The sequence below is a fragment of the Cygnus atratus genome, chromosome 1, assembly GCF_013377495.2.
Source record: "Cygnus atratus isolate AKBS03 ecotype Queensland, Australia chromosome 1, CAtr_DNAZoo_HiC_assembly, whole genome shotgun sequence".
NCBI lineage: Eukaryota > Metazoa > Chordata > Aves > Anseriformes > Anatidae > Cygnus > Cygnus atratus.
Window position 1 is genome coordinate 128,392,381 of NC_066362.1, and position 19,262 is coordinate 128,411,642.

The following is a 19,262-nucleotide window of genomic DNA, read 5'->3' on the forward strand; positions in this document are numbered from 1 at the left end:
CGGGGGACCCCAAATGTCTTATGGTCAATGGATGTATCCCCTGAAGACTTGCCTTACATCTGAAATGGAGTACAAAGGACTTTATAACTACAGCAGTTAAAAAAAAAAAATCCATTAATAAAACAGGAGGTTATCATTCACGGCTTAGAGATCAAAATTCTGAGTTCGTTCTTTAAAATCTGTCTTGTTAAAGCTGGCTGTAAGGCAATAAACAAAGGCTAATGAACAGAAGACTCAGTGTCATGTCTAAAATTAGACTGCATGACATTTGCATTGTCATGGGTTTGTGGAATACACGGAGGCTATTGTATTATTGTTTTAAGCATCATATGCATCTTTATCAATTTGCTAATTACAGCTAGTTTAGTATATTGCTAGTTCAATAGGTAAGTGACAGGATAATTTCTTACAGGAACAAACAATGGAGTAGGTATAAAGAGGGGTAATTAGTACAAACCACAACACTGGGAAAAAAAATGCAAAGAGAACGTCATCTGAAGTTCCCGAAAGAAACAGCACAAACAGAAAGGAGAGTATTACCTCTTCTTGTCACTGCCCTGCCAGAGGTACTGGATCCCGAGACTGGCTCACTCAGTTGTTTTCTCCTCACCTGTAGAGCCAAAATAAGCCTCGTTGGCAATTCCCTGCTGCAACAGCGAGAGGTAGCACAAGCACTTACGGCAGCACAGGAAAAGAGATGGGAACATGGAAGTGGGAATGGGAAGAGGGGGTGGGAGAAACTGGGATTTAGATCATCCGAAACTGCGATGGAATCACACCTTAAATTGCTTAAAATAAGCAGGCTCACTTTGAGAGAAATGAGTTAAAGGATGATCACACAAGTGGCAATACCATGCAGGCCTGAGAACATCGCATCCTCCAGATTAAACAGTGATGAGGAGGCAGGAACACGGTGAGGAGGACAAATTTCAGCTGAAATTGACAGGGCTGGATGCTGCTCCCACCATGCCTGACATACTACTGGTTGGTCACGCATGCACATCACCTGAAACTGCATGTAGCAGAGAGATTCTGACCAGGAGGGGATTTAACTAAGAAAATCCAGGTTAAAGCCTGTAGAAATCCAGTCACGTAACAGACAGGAGGGGGAAATACAGGAGAAAAATGCACTTGTATCATTGGATGAAACCATAAAAATGAACAGGAAATCTAACAAAAACTGAAAAAGGTGACACAGGATCCAGAAAGAATCTGAGTTTTTAAGACTTTGCTTTTAAAGCACCAAAATACATCTATTTCTTGAATCATCTATGTAGTCCGGCTGAATTTCACTAACAAAGCATTTGCAGAATGTGTGCTTTCATCTGTACACAGAAATATTTCACCGAGCTAGGAAGCAACAAATCAAAATACAGGTCTGGAGTGACTACTTCAGAAATTCATTTCTGAGCTCTCATTACTATAATGATGTTAATACACTGGAAGTAGCCAAGATGAAGAGAAACACAAGTTGGTTGCTGGCTTAAATAATGATTTTGGTGATCTAGAAACACTTGAAGCGTGCATGCACTCCTAATGGAGAATTCATGGGATATAGGATGCTAAATTCAAGGACAGATAGAAAAGCGCAGGTTAGGAAAGAGACACTTAAGAATGCTTACTGAACAAAAGGGTGCTTGAGACCATGAAATAGCCTCAAAAGGAACAAGCAGAGCTGCAAAATTATTGAGGACAAAATAATACACAGAGCAGAACGATACCACACCAGTGAAATGGCAGGTTCTGTGAGCTACCAAATCCACATGCATCTGTCCTTGCACGTGATGGAAGGCAAGTTCAAATGAGAACAGGATGCTTGCTAAGTCAACATTAAACAGGATGAGAACGAGCACCTCCAATTGTAGTTCCCACTTCCTAAGAGATGTTGCAACTGCCTTTTCCACCCAGTTTGGTTTCATGCGTGCCTCGTTCTCCCTGGTATCACTTTTCTCTTACAGCTCTAACATATATTGTAAAATGGTAAAGTAATGTATCTGCAGTTTTCCTCAAGTACAATTGATTATAGCATTCCCTGAAATGCCAGAAAACTGGTTTTCCTGACTACCCACGTTTCTACACAAAAGCATTTCCAGCACTGGTTTCTGCTGCCGCAGCTGTTTTGTAGCCAGAAGAATAGATTTTTTTTAAAGCATCAATAATAAAAAGTAATAAAAGCACAACACATCCCAAAGCAATTGGAGCGGCTGCTACCAGAAAGGTGCAGAGGGGAGGATGCTTTTTCCCTTGCTGTCAATCAGCGTGTTATGCCACTAAACAACCACCTGGTAGAAATAACCTTTTCTGATTACTTCCAACCTTAATGTTGGTGGTGGGGTGGAAGAGTGAATGGTGAATTCAGAGAATCAGTAAGGTTGGAAGAGACCTCCAAGCTCACCTGGTCCAACCATCCCCCTACCACCAATGTCACCCACTGAACCATGTCCCTAAGCACCACGTCCAGCCTTGCCTTGAACACCCCCAGGGACGGTGACGCCACCACCTCCCTGGGCAACCTGTTCCAACACCTGACTACTCTTTCTGAGAAGAAATGTCTGCTAATTTATAACCTAAACCTAGAAAATTCTTTTTTTAAGGTGTTCCAATTTTGGCCTAAAGAGATGCTTCTCTGCATTTCTTTCAGAGTGTGTTTACACCATGGAATTTTAGCCAACCTTCATCAGAACTGAGAAAAAAACCACACACACACACACACACACACACACAAAAATCCCTACAAATAAAAAAAAAAATACAGGTTTAGCTGTTTTAATGCACAATTTGTAAAAATTATCCCCTGCCAAACTCCCCACCCCCCAAAAAAACAACAACAACAACAAAAAAAACAAACAAACAAAACAAAAAAAAAAAACAAAAAAAAAGACTGTGACTAATCCAGGATATCTAATTAGCGAATTTAATCAAGGTGACTTTGGGGAAAAAAAAAAGCGTTATGAGGGAAAAAAATAAGAGGCAAGGCGGCGGCGCAGCCCCCTGCTGGTAACGGTCGCCCAGCCGCCGGGTAACGGTCGCCTTGCGGCACGCGCCCCGCCCCGCCCTGCGCGCCTCTGCTCCCCCCCCCACGCGGGGCACGCACGTGCTAGGGGAAACACGGCGCTGCGCATGCGCGCTCCATCCGCCACCCCCCAATGGGAGCCCCCGGGGCCGGGGAGGCGGAGCCTCTGTCTCCGGGCGGCTGATTGACTGCTGTCACTACCCCGGCGCCGTGCCTCGCCGTCCCATTGGCGGCTGGCGAACCGCTATCCGCACCGCGCCCTCTGATTGGCTGTTGCCGCGCCGGTCGCTGCCCTATCCTAACGCGGGCCGCGCGAGGCGGGGATCCTTAACACCGCCCCCTCCCACCTCCGCCGCCAGCTCCGCCCCCTCCCTCCCATTGGCCATGACGGACCCCTCCGATTGGATGGCGGCGAGCTCCCCCTTACCCCCCCCTCCACCCTCAGCGCGCATGCTCCGAGCCGGTAAAGTTTCCTTCTGCTCCTCCCCACCTCCCCGTGGCCCCGCCCCTGCCCGAGCAGGGAGGGGCGGGGCGGGGCGGCCGTTGGGGTGCGCGCGCGCTGGTGCCCCCTCCCCTCAGTGCCGCTCGGCAGCCGCGGCGGCAGCAGCAGCAGCAGCGCCGCGTCCTCCTCCTCCTCCTCCTCCTCCTCCTCCTCCTCCTCCTCCTCCTCCTCCTCCTCCCGTCCCCGGGGCACGGTGAGCACCGCCGCGTCTGCGGGCACGGCTCGCTGAGCCCCGGGCCCCCCCCCCATCACCTCATATCTCCATAGGGCAGCGACCGTTAACGGCTGCTCCCCTCTCCGTTGGGACGCGGCGGCTGCGAGGGGGGGGAGCCGGGGCCGGGAAGGCGGCTGAGGGGGGCTGCGAGGGCTCGGCACCCAGGACTAGCCTTTTTTTTTTTTTTTTAATTTATTTTATTTTATTACTATTTTTCCCGTCGTGTTCCGCGGCTGCCCGGGAAACTTCCTCAGCCCGGTTCTCAACTTGGAGCAGAAAGGAGGAAAGGAAAAAAAAAAAAAAAAAGCCATCCGTTTCCTTTGGTGTTGCGGCCGCCGGGAAGCCCAGCCGGCAAGTTGCTCTTAAAATATAATTGCAACATCACTCCTTGAGAGGAAACGAGCCCTGGAACATAGGACCGCAGGGAAAACGCTTAATCTCGGCTCCTTTTGTGTAATGCGAGGCGAGGCAAGGCTCTGCTGTGCCACAGGACGCTCCGCTGGGAGGTTTAATGCCTCTTAAAGTATTCTGAGGCTTTTCGGAGAGATCTTAAGTGCAAATTGCTCCTGCTGTAAGGCTCTAAGCCGGTGAATTGAAAAGGAGGTTGGGTGTTGGACGAGGTGGTTGTGTCGTTTTTTAGTTATTTTTCTGTCGTATATTCATATGCAGCCGTACCGAGGCTGGCTGGACACAGTTTGTCAGGATTTTGGGTGTATTCGCTGCCTGGCGGCTCTGACTTGTGTTTCTGAAACTTGTGCGTGCTTTCTGCTATCTTTGCTTTGACTGACCTTGCTCAGCTGAATCCTTTGTGTTATTGGTACTCTCAAATCTTGTGTTACATCTGCCACCGCTGTAGAAATGCATAATCTAGATAGCCATCCAAAAGCCTATCTTGCTTCCTGCTTGGTTTTTCTCAAAGCTATCTAATATTAAACTAAGAGACTGAGATTAATCCTTTTTTTTTCCCCTTCTAATTCAACAGATGCAGTTTATGTTGCTTTTTAGTCGCCAGGGGAAGCTGAGACTCCAGAAGTGGTATGTCCCGTTATCTGACAAAGAGAAGAAGAAAATCACAAGGGAACTTGTTCAAACAGTATTAGCCCGCAAACCGAAAATGTGCAGCTTCCTGGAGTGGAGAGACCTGAAGATTGTCTACAAAAGGTTATTCTTTCTCACTAACCTTGTAATTACTATATGTCACAAACAGTGTAATAAGTGAGAACATAATGATGGTTGACTTTTTTTTAATTTATCTTTTTTTCTTCCCTCTACTGGCTATGGAGGAGACTGACTTTTCCTTTGAATCTAATTTGATAGCCAAGTAGGAATCATTCATGTGTAGAAAGTCATTCATGCGTTTCGAAATGTGCTGAAGAGATGAGGTTCCCTTCTATTTTCATAAGGAGTGGTGGGTTTTAGTTCTCTGGTTAGATGCCTACAATAAATAAATGCATGCAAATAGGAAGCATGTTAGATGTAATAGGTAATAAATACTAAATTCCATAAACATTTACCTTAGGCAGTGGCTTCGTAAACCACATGTAAATGTAACTTGCTTCTGAAAGCTCATGGAAATAAGGAAAGCATTCTCTTGTTTCAGAGTACGTAGGGTTTTTTTTTTGCTATGAACACGCAAAGGTATTTCTCCTAACTTAAGAAATCATGACTAGCTCTTTTTTTGGTACAACTACTGTATAATTTTCTTTAGCAATAGTTTCCTGTCTCAATTGTTCATTAACTTGCTAGAGTGTGTGGCAAGAATTTTTTTTAGCTTTATTCTGATCTTTAGAATGTATTACAATGTAGAGGTGTAGAAATAATTTTCCTCACAAATAACAGTAATTATCATTGTGATTTGGGAGGCTACATCTCTTCCAGCTAAAGCTGGTGCTATTAAACCTCGAGTTAACTCCCTTCTCTAGTTATTTATAAACTTCAAAAGGTTTATGCATTCTTATTTTCTTTGAGGTGATAAATAATTTCAATGCCTTACAATATTGTTGTGTTCTGTCAGTAGGAATGACAGAGAGAATTGGCACTGAAACTGAGAGTTTCTGACTCTCCTCCAGCGTACCAACTGAGTAGAATAAAAAAGGAATAGATGTTCTCAGTCCTGCTTTCATATGTACATCAGTGCATGTAGCATCGTGCACATGAAAGCTACCAGTGTATCTGATGTGCGTAGCTCTCCAACGTCAGGAGGAAAAACAATAAGGCTGTTCTTAAAGAAAACAATGGTTTTTCTTCCTTCTGATTTCTTACAAAACTTCTTCAACATACATGTAGACAAGCTTGCTCAAATACTTTGTGTGCTCCAGTAAGCGATGATACACGCAAGTGTGCTTTCAGCTGGGCTTTTATGGGGCTAGATCAGAAAAATGGGGCATGAGTAAGCCAGTCTGTTCTACTCCTTGGCCGGTCTCTAACAGTGGTAGCTGTTCTGGTAGTGAGTTCATTCCAGTGCTATTCTCTCTCCTGGTCTCTTCACAATGGTCGTCAACTATTTGTCATGTCCTTTTCTGCTCAGGTAACTGGTGGAAATCTGTGTATGGCTTTTTGAGTTGCTGGCAGTTGTGGTGTTTTTGCATCTCAGTAACATGCAGTGGGGTCTGTGGTCAAGGAGAATACAGAAGTTGGCTGCTATGTGTGTGTAGACTGCAGTCCATCTGCTAGACTGCTGGTGTGCACAGCTGACTGCAGTAGCTTTTTTCACTGCCTGCAAACCAATCTGGCACAGTTAGCCTATGAAATTGCTTAAGATTATTTTGTATCAAGCTAGTTAACATCTCAATTTCTGTTCTACTTTGTTTTTTTTGGCAGTTGCGTTAGGCTAAAACATCACCAAAAGGACTGGGTGTAAGAGGTGATAGTTTAAAATCCTGTATCTGAAAACAGCAACTACTTTTAGGTTTTTGGGGGAAAGACTTCTTCCCAATCAACATACCATAATTAGTGTGTCAACTACTGTGATCTCTTTGAAAAGGCAGATCTGTTAGCTCAGAAGCAGATTATACCGAGAAGACAACTAAAATAGTCAAGGTCCAGTACTTCCTGAACAGTGGGTAGCTAAAAGAGCAAGACATCTAACAGAAGCTATGTGGTTTATGAAATTGCAGAAGGCGCTCACATTTGCTTGCAGACAAGACTCCTGCACGTCACTACTAAGGTCTGTTCTTGTCTGGTCTCTTACTGGGAAGGATCATAACCTTCCGGCACAAATGTTTTCTAAAATATTTTTTTAAAATAAAAGCTACAAATGTTTGTATTGCTGTTGTGCATGCTGTATGTACATATTGCTATTATGAGTCTGAAATTGCTGATTTGTGCTATAATTGTTGTTAGAGCATATTAACTGTCAACATTTCAGGTGTAAGAGTTGACCTACATATTGCAACCCAAAGAATGGTTGGCATTATTAGAAGTATACTCTAGGCTCTCATTGATGTACGTTTTTGCAAGAATAAAACCAACTCAAATGCAAAATTAACAAGCTGGTAGCTTTTGCTGCCTTCTGATATTTCACATTTGTCAAGAAAGCTGGACTACTTTGATTAGCCTCCTTAGTTCTGTGGTATTTCATCCTTATCATTCATATAAAATGCTTTCTAGATGAAACTTCAAGGAGATAGAACTGTATGTCCTTAAAATCCATCTGAATATGTGATTACTTTTGTTCTCCTTAGTTTCATATATGTAGCATTGTTATGCTTGCAAAACTGGGTCAGTCATTGTTGCCTTATTTTGTCATTAGAGAAACAAATTCTTTAGAGATCCCAAAATGCAGATGGTAAGGTGCCCTGTTTTTGACATAGCTCATGAATTGGGACGGATGTGTTCTGTAGCTCGTTTGGAAGAGTTTTTCAGGCTGGTAGGCACCCAAAGACTGACAAAGGATACGAACTTCTGACTCCAAAAGACACAGAGTTTTGAAGTGACTTCCTGGGGGAAAAAAAAAATAAAGAATGGGAATCCATTAACAATTGAGAGGGAGCTGTCTGCAGACAGCTGATTAGAAACTTAGCAAATACAATTCATTTTGCTCTTCTTTTGTTTTTTGACTAGTAGTATTGGAGCATACAATATTGGGTAGTAGTTTGTGCAGCTTTTCCCTTTTTGACAGAGAAATCGTTAAATGTTAAAAATTCTAAAATTTTTCTGAAAAAGAAACTTAAGATAGGTTGTGCGTTTTTTTTTTTCTTTTAAGATCTCAGCTATTCACTGCTTTAGCTTCTGGTGGTATTAGTTATTTTCATTGTGTAGTATATAGCACTCCAAATCAGAAATTGCAGAATAACTGATTTTGATGTAAATTTTACTTGTTAGCTTGTTAGCATTTGGTATACCGAGGTCGTGGGACCCGGTTATTGTTGATAACCGGGGGGGGAGGGGAGGGAGTTTTAAAACTCTCCTTCTACCTCCAAAGAAAAGAGCCCATTCTGCAAGCAGTGTGCGTCTCCACTCAGTATTTTGATCCCATTGGTAGTCATGTGGCAAGTGCTAAGGGCCAGTAGTTGACCTGATCAGTATCGTTCCTTATGTGCATCTAACTGCCAGTTGTATCTGTTGAAAATGTAACCCCAGTGATGAGTAGGTGTCTCTGTAAAACTGAATGTAATGCTAATTAGGTACTGAAGTTTGGTTGTTTTAACTAGCTTAGGTTCTCTGTACACTGTTCTGGTTCTTGTGGTACTAGGAGGGCCTCTGTGTATATCCAGGCAGAAGCAGCAGCTTTATCTTACAGAGCATTACCAGTACCAAGATTTTGTTCATTTATAAACTACTGGGGGGTTATAGCCTTGCTGAAATAAACTGTGGAACAAATGCCTGTTTTAGATAGCTTTATTACTGTTGTTTATTTCTGTGTCCTAATTAAATAGTGACTATTCTGCCTGTCCTAGAGTCCTGGAACTTATTAAAGAAACATGCAGCTCCTTTGCAGGAAGAACAAATCTGCCAAGGACAATTTTAATGGCTGCAGTTTTCACTGGGTCAACTGTGATAACCTGTCACCAAGTCCCAAACTCTTGGGCTGCCTGAAGTACCTGTGCCTCTGAGAGGCAGCGTGGTGGTGGCTTTGAGTTGAGCTCTGCTCTTTCTGAGCTCTGTATGCTTTAGGTTTCTACACACACAATTTACATGCAAAGCAACTTCGATGCTGAAGGTCTTCAGGCCTGCAGCTTTACCTGGTGACAAACTGTCAGTGATGACTTTAAGCAGGTGTTCTCTCATCGTGTAGAAGACCATTGAATGGATAGGGTTTGCAAGTTGTGCTCTGCCCCCAGTGACCTGATCACTCAGCAGAATTGGGGAGCCTGGCTGTGGGCAGAGTTAGGGGAGAATGTGGCTGAAGGACTACGTGCTGGTTGTGAGGCTTCTCACTATAGGACTAGTGCAGCTGCTGGAGGGAGGTTCATAAATTTCTTTCCTTCCACAAAAAAACCCACACCTTTGTAAGGTCACCTACCTGAAGGCATGAATTTTAGTGTTTGTGTTGCCTGTAGTTCCTTTTTTGCTCTATTCGTTATTGCATTCTTAGGTGATTTTTCCTTACTGTTCTTGGTCTCCCTGGAGCTGGTCCCCCTTTCTGATAAGCAGACAATGTTTATGATAAAATATTTCCCTAGCTGAGTGTAAACGGCTGATTTAGGGCTAAGGATCCTATGGGGTGGGAGGTGGGCTGGAGATCTCAAACTGCAGTAGGAATGAAAATGGCAGAATGTTTCTTACAGGCTGGGCTGTGTTTGTATTTCATTGCGGTGTGGTTTGTTTTATTTCAAGATTTTCCTCTTCATTGAGCCTTTTAAGTGCTTTCTCTCAGGTTCATTAGTAAGAAACAACATTTCTGTAGGTCAAATAACTTTTCCAGCCTGACTACAGAAATTTACTCATCTTTGTGTAGACACTCCATCTGCTCGAGACTATTTGTGGACGCTTTTCTGAAGCCATGGACTGCAGAGGGAAAAAATGACAACTACTGCTGTTGATAATTTGGGTCTTAAGAAATGTATACCTTTGTTTCCCGTATTGACATGCCCTTTGCAATGATGGCTGACGTGTATAATCTTACACTGTTTGCAAAGTAGGCATAGTGAATCTGCACTTGGTTACTACTTGTAGGAAAAAAAAAAGGAAAGGAAAAAAAAGTAATGTTCTCTGCATATAGGGATAGATACCTAGGCCTTCATTTCGTCTTATGACGAGTAGTTTTCATTTTTTGGTATTCCTTCTCCAAGACTGCAGTTGGCAGAGCTTGAAAGTGTACTCTGCTTAATAGCTGCCAAATAAAGTCTTTCAAAAGTACGCTACATTTTCTTTTAAATGAGGACACTGAGAGCAGACAGCTTTCCTGGAAAGTGTTCTATGTTAGGTAAAATCTCTCTCCCTCTCTTTTCTTTTTGTACTTGCATAAAATAATTCTGAGTATCAAAAGAGACTCTTAAGTAATAGAGAAACACAAAAGGACTGTCCCGTGTGGTTACGTTTCAAATATTTAAGTCAAATTTGATTTGATAAGTTTTACTGGTGTGTGATTCAACTTGTGTTTAAGCACTATGGGAATGGTTTACCTGTGCTTCATAATCAATTCTGCTCATCTGTATATGAAGGACACTTTGTTTAGATGTATTTGACTTAGGTGCTGGTAACCACCATAAATGTCAACTAATGTACAAAGCTCTCTTTTCTACAAGCAAATAGTCTAACTTGGCACTAGACTTAAAAATAAATAAACAAAAATCAGGAGGTTTGAAAACATTTTTTCATCATACCTTCTTCCTTCCTTTACTGTTTTTAAGCAGCTTTATTTAAAGATGCCATATACAGATAACATCTTGCAAGCTACTACAATAGCTGTAAATGTCCTTGAAGCACTAAAGTGAGGGACCAGCACAGCAGTGTAAAATCAAAAGAACTGTTCTCAGATAGGACTTCTGATGAGCTGACAAGTCACCATGGTAAAGAGATAAAAGAGCAAGGGAATTAGTGTTGTGTGCTTCATTGGAGGTACCTTCCCTCTCTCTTCCCCAGCCCTTCCCTATCCCCCAAGTCTGGTTTTGTGATAGGGTGGAAAGAAGTGGTGGACAGTTTTTTTTATAACCGTTTAGAACATTTGAATAAAAGTGTATCTGATCAGTTGTTCGTGATAAAGTCACAGTGATTTGAATCAACTAGAGCAGAGTGGGAGTGAGACTTTCAGCATCATCATGAATGATGCTAGCTAAGTGCTTGGGAGATATATTTCAACATACTACAAAATAATTTTTCTTTGATTTCTAGCAAAAAAAAGTCAGTTTCTCTTAGGCCTTACAGAGTCCCAGATAATACGATAGTGATAAAAACTTCTGTGATGTTACAAAGGTGCGTTTCACACATTTCAGTGTGTGGGAAAAGAATGTGCATCTTAAACTTGGTGTTTACATCCTAATGACTTTTTTTTAATGGGGTTGGCCACTCAGTGCTTAATGCTGCCAGTTCTCTCTAAATGGGCAAACAAAAGCAGCTCCTGGTTCACGTAAATTAGTGGCTACAACAGGTGTTACTTGAAATCTCGTTTCTGCCATGTGTATCTGTATGCCATATGGTTTTGGCACTTTACAAAAGAGCAAATGGGTTTTTCAGCTTTCACTCCCGTTTTGGTTTTGCCTCAGCTGTTTTTTTAAAACATGAATTAAACAACTTTGTGGTGTTGTATGGTAGAATTGGATAGTCTTTTTGTTAGAGTGGAACGTAAGATCATATTCAAGGAAATAATTGCCTGTATTCCAAGGTGGAAGTGGATTGCTGGAAACTAGTTGATGGCATCTCCTGACACCAGAACAGTTGGTAGTGATCGAGTTGTTGACTTAATAGTGCTCGGGGTATATGACATTAGTGTTAGTCCTGGAATTTTTTGGCATTAGTTAAATTCTCTAAAGACCAAATCCTAAATTGCTAGTTCCATTTATTTAACCCAGGGCATTTTAATTAGCTGTTATATGTGTAGCTTGTGTGCTATAACTTTAACATTTAATCTGTTGATTAGTATACCAGTGTTCGGATGTTACAGTTAGTAGAGAAAACATCTTGCCTCAAAACTCTGCCAGGAGGCCAGAGAATCAAATATATCTCCTTTTCCAAACACTAATGAGGCTAATTTAATTCCATCAGGTAAAAGATGATAAAAACTGAAGTCTTGCTTGACTCTGGGAGGCAGATCCCTTTGGGTCCATGTGCATGTCTGTTGGTCTCCAAGCCATTTTCTGGTAGAGCTTGCGTGGCTATTTGTACAAACTAACAGCAGTGTAAAGTTAAGTTTAAGGACTACTGAGAATTTAATAACTCCCAAGTGTATTCATTTTGCTCATCTTTTGCTAACATGAGGATTATTTTGTTCTTACAGATATGCAAGCCTCTATTTCTGCTGTGCTATTGAAGATCAGGACAACGAACTAATAACTCTGGAAATAATTCATCGTTACGTAGAACTTCTTGACAAGTATTTTGGAAGTGTGAGTTAACTTCTTTTCAGTTAATTTTTGTGGATTCACAGTCTCTTTATATTACATCACTGTTTTATTTCCACAGTGTTTTTCTTTAAAATACGATCAACTGGCTGTTTAAATGGTTTATCTAACAGTTTTTCTGTTGCTTGGTTAAACTAAACAGATAAGAGCCTATGTAACTGCTAAAATATAAAAATTATGATTTTGGAGAAGAACAGTTGCTAGTTTGGTGTTAATTGCCTGTATTTTTTATTTCTTAGTTTCATTTGTGGTCAGATAAAATCTTATGAATCCTTAGCTTTCTGTCCAGGCTTCCAGCTTCTCTTCTCCCTGGTGCTGCTCTTGTGTATATACTTTCAGCCATGCTCCAACACATCTCTACATGTGCTTTCAAATAAGGCAGTTGGTTGTGAGCTAGCAGGAGGGGGAAGAGAAGAAAAGACAAGGCATCTGCTTTCCCAGATACCAAAACCAAACAGAACAGAAGTAGTGTGCATTTGCACTTAGGAACACTGCTGCTCATCCTTCTAGCCCTTCTGACTAGGGCATGCACAGGATGAATAAAATTGTGACTCTTTCAAAACTTCTCTGTCCAATTGCATGAGCTGCCTCTGGATAGTGCAGGGAAGAAGAGAACTATAGTGGTGATCTTCTGCCTCGTGAAAGACATGTCAGACTGACAGCTGTGAATCGAACTTTTTAAACAATGAAAAGGCTTTTAAAAGAAGCTGCTTTAATCCTTTCTTTAACTTCAGCAAAAAAAAAATTCATTCCTTTTGGCCTGGAACTGCTTTTTTTGTTGTTGTTACTGTTGCCCAATTTGAAAAGTTATATCCTGAAGCTAACATCTTCGTCTGGTGAAGCTGTGAGCAAGTTAAGTTTTGTGAGAGGACACCTCAAGAGGGTATATATACTTCCACTTTGCAGTAATGCTTGATGTTCTTTGTAGGTATGTGAACTTGATATTATCTTCAATTTTGAAAAAGCCTATTTTATTCTGGATGAGTTCCTTTTGGGAGGGGAAGTTCAGGAGACGTCCAAGAAAAATGTTCTCAAAGCCATTGAGCAGGCAGATCTTTTACAGGAGGTAAGCAAATTAAACTTCTCTGGCCAAGGTATGGGCATGCTAGACTGTGATTAGAAAAAGTTCCTGTTTCTTTGAGCTTGTAGAAAGTGCTGTCTAGCATGCCTAGCATGTAGTGTCTGCTTAGTTGTTCTAATTGTGCAATACTACAACATTATCTGCTCTTCTCATCTTGTTTGGCATGAGTATTGTAACCTACTGTGATTTTGTGTATGTAAGTGTCTGTTCTGTGTGTATACCTAGATGATTATAGATCATGCAGCTTTAGTTTTGTTCACGTGTCTTTCATTCTTTTTATTAATCAGCACTTAGTTTTTTGTCATACCTGATGCATGTTCACTTCTTTACTGTTTCGTTGCTGAAATCCAGAAGCTAGACTCTCTTCTTTGAGACTCCTTCAGGTATAGTTCTTTAGATTATAAAGACATGCTTTTCTGCTATAGGTTGCTTACTCTGGTTTCTATCTTTTTAAGTTGGAAAAGCACTAATAGTATTGCCACAAAACCACACAGAATGAAGTGTACAAACATCTGTTTTTTCACTTTGAATGCCTTTGTTCATTACTAACTCTGAAAAATCTAGATTGCATTTTAGACTTCTTACTTGGAAAGTATTTGATGGGGAGGGGTTCAATGGTGTAGAAAAAACTTGATAACATTTCCCTGTTGTTACTCAGTTCTGTGCGTTTCTTTGTAATTGCTGTAGTCTTGAGGTCAGCATTAAGGTTCTTGAATGTTTAAGTGAAATTCACAAAATTCTGGTAGGCTGAGAATATCATTGGTCTTGTGTGTGTGTCAGTGAAATGCATGGTTTAGCAGGGATGATGAACCTTATTTTTTTAAAATGTACCAGGTTTCACTCGTATATACATGTTAGCTGCTCTATTTTTATGCTTAAGTGAACCTTTGGTTTGTTAATTTGTTCAGTCAGTTAACTGCTTAGTTCTGATATGAGTGTTCTGTGTTCCATGTGATACTCCTTTGTTTGTGGTATTAATAGGATGCAGATGCACATCATTCTATTCTTTTCCTTGTGATCGTGTTTGTAGTTCTTTCAGAGCACAGACAAATCCACAACACATTGAAGTTCTTGTCTGTCAGCAGCTAGTTAGTGTTATGATTAGGGTCAGCATTACACACAGATTAGATACATGCAAGTATTTCCTCCCTAAAAAAGAAGTATTTTCTGCTTGTATTCTGAAGAAGTTTGTCAGTTCCTCCTTTACACTTGGAAGTAATTATCTTAACTGGAAGTCCTGTTGCAGTTTACAAAGGGGAAAAATCTATCCAGTTTCTCTTAAAACCTTATGCTGTTCTTTATATAAAAACGGATATAACAAATTAGTTCCCTATTCCAGTCTGTCTCCTGCAAATGCAGAGTTAATTTATATATTAGATGAAGTTACTGTATTCTCCTTGTCATGGGATTTTAATTTAATTTTCACCATTTTTAAGGCTCTTCTAAAGCAAAAAATAGGGATTAATGACAGTCTTTCTAAACAGTTAGCATCCTCTTTTTACACTTACATCATGTAAATTCAAGTTAAAAATGTGAATGTAAAAAGAAGTCTGACTCTTTCAGTTGGAGACTTTTCCCTTGCTGTGATAGCTTTACCCTGATGCATTTTACTTGATACCCTTCCCTTTGCCACCTGAGATTTTCTTTGTTCTGTCAAGGTTTATTAATGCTTTTCTGATTAAATTGGAATTCAACTCTTGATCATGGCTCCACTGTAGTTATGTGTTTGTTTTTATAAGCTAATTGTTTTTTTCACTGTTAGTAGAATTATATCAATTGTCAGTCAAGTATAAAACTACTCCATATGTATGCTTTTTAATTTATAAGAACTGTAAAGGTCTGATTTTATATTTAAATTGAGCTTCCAAAAAGGTTTGACTTTTTCTCTGGATGGTATTTTGTATTAACTACTACCATGTGCATTCTGAGCTTAAAGAAGAAGGTTGTTAAAATAATAGTTTGTCACAAATAGGAACTTTTTGTACCTCTAGTTTATTTTTGCTTCCCAGAATACCTGAAAGCTACTGGAGTGCAATATGTTGTGATTCCAAATGCAAACCATTTCTTGCAGGGTTATGGTTTGTTTGTTTTTGACTGTCACACTGTAATAATGTGCAACAAAGGGACTTTTATATGGACCTGGAAACTTGCATTGCCTAATTTAAAAATTACTAATCAGTCTTAAATATACATTATTAATAATACATACATTAATGTATGAAGCACCTTAAAAGCTGTACAGAATGCTTGCACAAAGGGAAATAATTACAAATACATTAAGTGGCTGTTTGGGTAATGTTAAAAGAAAACGCAGAGGCATAAACTGCTGAATAATGAATCCGTTCTTAATAGTCTTGTCTACTTCTATAGTCTTGTGGCAGTTTTCCAGGATGTGCTTCTGTTTCTGAGCACCCACTTGTGTCCTTAAGGTCTTGGTGTGGTGCAGTTCACTTACTGCTAGAGTTCGTGGGACTGAAATATGCAAACTTTTAAAGCCTTTTTCATCCATTTCTTCTAGCTCTTAAAATTGCTCTCAGATCAAATATTTGTTCCCTACCTCCCATTTATTACCATCTGAAAACTTATCAATAGCCAGTTATCAAAACTGGCAGTATTATCCATTATCTAGATAGTAAAAACTAACTATTCTAATGCTTCCATGCTTCACTGTAAGTCTATTGCTAGAAATGTCTGTTGAAAATGCTGTTGTGCGTCTTGTTTGATAGTTTTGCTATAGAAATTTTATTTATAGCTCTTGCTGTAGAAATTTTAGATACTTAAGTAGTGACTACAGAGGCATGCCTTTCTGAAAAGGTAGTATTTTGTGCAATCCACTCAATTATACTGAGGGAGGCAAATTTGCAGGCACCGTGTGTTTGTGCATGGCTGCATACATGTGGTCTGTGGAAGATCTAAAACATGCATGATTCTGTGATATTTTTTTAATGCATGAAACTCACAACACAATGTGCTTTATGGAAAGGAGAGGATCCATTTTTCCATTTAAGTTTGCTGTGTTTTTATTTGATGGTCCAAGAAAGCTAGTATGCTCCTTGGAAGTTCATGGTTATTCACTGTGATGAAAATGTAAATTTAAGGAGTTAATTCTAATATCTAAAAGAGGTGGTTACGTATATATTTGAAAACCAAATTTATACAGAATTGCTGGTCTTCATTTGAGGTTGGAGCAAATTTCTAAACACTAGTTTCAAGTGAAAATTCTTCTTGGTATTTTTATCTGTTATTTTTATAAAATTATTTCAGAAACTGTCCCCATTTTGTTCACCGTTATTCTTACAGGTTGTGTATGCTTTCAGTAGTTGATCGCAGAACATCTAAAAGACTTTAAGTTACATTTTTTGGAAGATCTCAAAAAGTGGATGTATTCACAAATCACATTTTTTCCATCACTGTTCTACTAATGATCAAAAATGTAGAAGTTGTGTAATGTTTTTCATAGGCTCTTGCAGTTTGTCCTCTAGTACTATCTACTAGTTCTTCCACATGAAAAATAATAGTTATGCTATGAATCACCCTCATTTACTTTGCTATTTCAAGTCCTTACCTCATCCTATATACAGAAGGGTGGTTAAATTGTTAATACCAGCTGACTTGTGCAAGATGGTTAAGGTTGCTATATAGATGTAGTTTTAGAATGAGTATCTTTGAAAATGAGAATTTGGCTGTGAAAATTCTCTTGGAGATGAAATGTGTGCTTTGTAAACAGTAGGTTTGAAGGTATGTGTAATAGTGGGGAGATGGCATTAGGTTGTTCTTGGAATATGAGAAAATAGAGGAATGTTAGCATTAGCGGTGACAAAAGAACATCTTTGAAAACCTACAGTGGGTGAGAACATGAGATTTCTATGTCTGGTTTAGGAAAGAGCCCCTGTAAGCACCTGTTTCTTACTAGTCTTCTGAGAAACTTACTGTAATGCCACGAATTCGGTCTTCACTTAGCTTCACTTCACGTTAGCTCTTAAATATGGACTACTGCAGTAGACTGCCTTCTGAAGTTGGCTGTGACGTTCTGTGCTTTGGCTATACCTGGCTGTGTGCCTCTCAGTGTGAAACAGGAACCAACAATGAAATCTTCGTTGTAATCTCCCTTTTAGGGAGAGCTGACTGCCTTGACTGCGATGTGTAACCTCTGACTCAGTTTCAAGTAGATAGCTTGGTCAGCTTAAGGCTGCAGTTCTGAAGACATCTATATGCTTGATATTATAAACAGATAATGGCCTCTAATTACATTTTAGAAGATACTTGTGGGGACCTGTATGAGAGTTACCGTGATGGAGAAAGGCATATGCTATTAGTTAATTATTCAAGGATTAGGGAATACCTAAGGCCTATGTTGCTTGGTAATCTCTTTCAACTCTTACAAGATGCAGTAAGTTGTGGTAGTGTTTTGGTAGCTGACATTTTTTAATGCTGTTCAGGCATCAGTCCCAGAAGGGTGTTAGATGTGTGGCAGAGGTTGTATTGCAGTTAGATTTTGACTGTTTGGTTTACATACGAAGTGTATGTCTTGTCCAGTTATATCAGTCAACAACTTTCATATATAGATCAAAAAAAAGAAGAGAGTTCTTATGGTGCTGATTGGAGATGTTAAGAACCTGGAATGAAACTACTTCTGTCTTCATGTGATAGATGTGAGAAAGCATAACCATAGTTATTCATGAGACATGTGAAATAGTTTGGCAAGTGTCATAGAAGAGCCTATATGTATATAGAATAAAGAAGTCCAATTTGGAATGTGCATTCAACATATTGACTTCCTTTTTGAAGTATTGCATGCTTTCTTAATTGTGCTGTTTAAAATGTAAGTGCTAATACAGTATTAGGTGAAGAAATAAATGCATGTGGAAATAGTTTTTTTCATATCCTTTGGACTTGATGGGTAGATTTTTTTCTTTCCAGTCTTGGGAATAAAAAGTTGCATTGCTTATTCTTAAAGACTAGCATAGTTGATCAGAAAACATTACTTAAAACCAAGATAAAGCATGTGTTAGTGGTCAGTTGCTTTTTTGTTCATTTTCCCACGTGAGCTGAACAGATGGTTATTTTTTGAATGAAGTAAACCTTGTATACATAACTTGACTAGAGTGATGTTACTGTATATATAATATGCTTCACTTTGGAAGAACTCATTTGCACTTTGTCTTAGGGAAGTACACTTGTCAATTTGCGCTAATATGATACGAATTATTGTTCTGGTGGTAAAAACTAGCCTGCTTCTTAAATTCAGCATTCACACGATGCAAAGCAAGGAGATTAGAGTTACAAAGTTTTTAATTGTGTGGAACTGCTTAAATCTGGTGTTTCCAAATACGTCAGTTAACTTCCCGCCCTTTTACACTGTCTTTTTTGTGCGTATGTTTAGTTAACTATTTCACTCTTCATAGCATTCTGCTCAAGTGAAGTGACTTAAAATCTCTGCAGAACTGCATTACTGACTTCATATCTAGATCTGTTTATGGCTATCTTGCTTGTCATCAGCTCTCTAAGTTTAAAAGTACTGATAAAACCTGCCAGCTGTTTTTGAAGATGTGTTCATAGTTTCTGACATATCTAATACAAATGTAGCTGAACTTCAGATGGAATGAACTCTAAGAATATACATCATCAGAAATCATAGGAATATCACTTCTTTGGAACAAACCTCTAACTACAACTAGTTGTCACTTTAGCGGTAGCAGACAGGTCTGTAATCCTTGAATGCAAAAGTACTTCTGTATTTTTAATACATGTTTTTCAACTGACCTCTCTGCTATGGAATAGGCTTTCCTGCAAATACCAGATCATACTCTTTTGTTTAAAGCAATCAGTTTGTCCAGAAAATGAGAAGTAGAACCTGCATCTCAGTTTTTTCTCCCAGGTAGAAATGAGAGGAGGAGGGGAAGTTAATCTTTTCAGACCTAAAAGTCATCCTAAAAAAAAGTGGCTTTGAG

General features: G+C 39.8%; 1 protein-coding gene across 7 annotated transcripts in view; it reads left to right on the top strand.

The window, feature by feature from the left end:
- The first annotated feature begins 3,529 nt into the window (after positions 1-3,529).
- Positions 3,530-19,262, top strand: part of AP1S2 (adaptor related protein complex 1 subunit sigma 2) — a 30,382-nt gene continuing 14,649 nt past the window's right edge. For 3 of the 7 annotated variants that reach the window (XM_035542029.2, XM_035542032.2, XM_050708431.1), the window contains exons 1-4: positions 3,557-3,708; positions 4,712-4,890; positions 12,107-12,215; positions 13,159-13,296. In XM_035542029.2, the coding sequence (XP_035397922.1) occupies positions 4,712-4,890; positions 12,107-12,215; positions 13,159-13,296 (426 nt within the window). In that variant the 5' untranslated portion in view covers positions 3,557-3,708. Of the gene's footprint in view, positions 4,081-4,175; positions 4,301-4,711; positions 4,891-12,106; positions 12,216-13,158; positions 13,297-19,262 lie in introns of those variants that run through there. The other 4 variants (XM_050708424.1, XM_035542025.2, XM_035542033.2 and 1 more) reach the window with 4 other exon arrangements.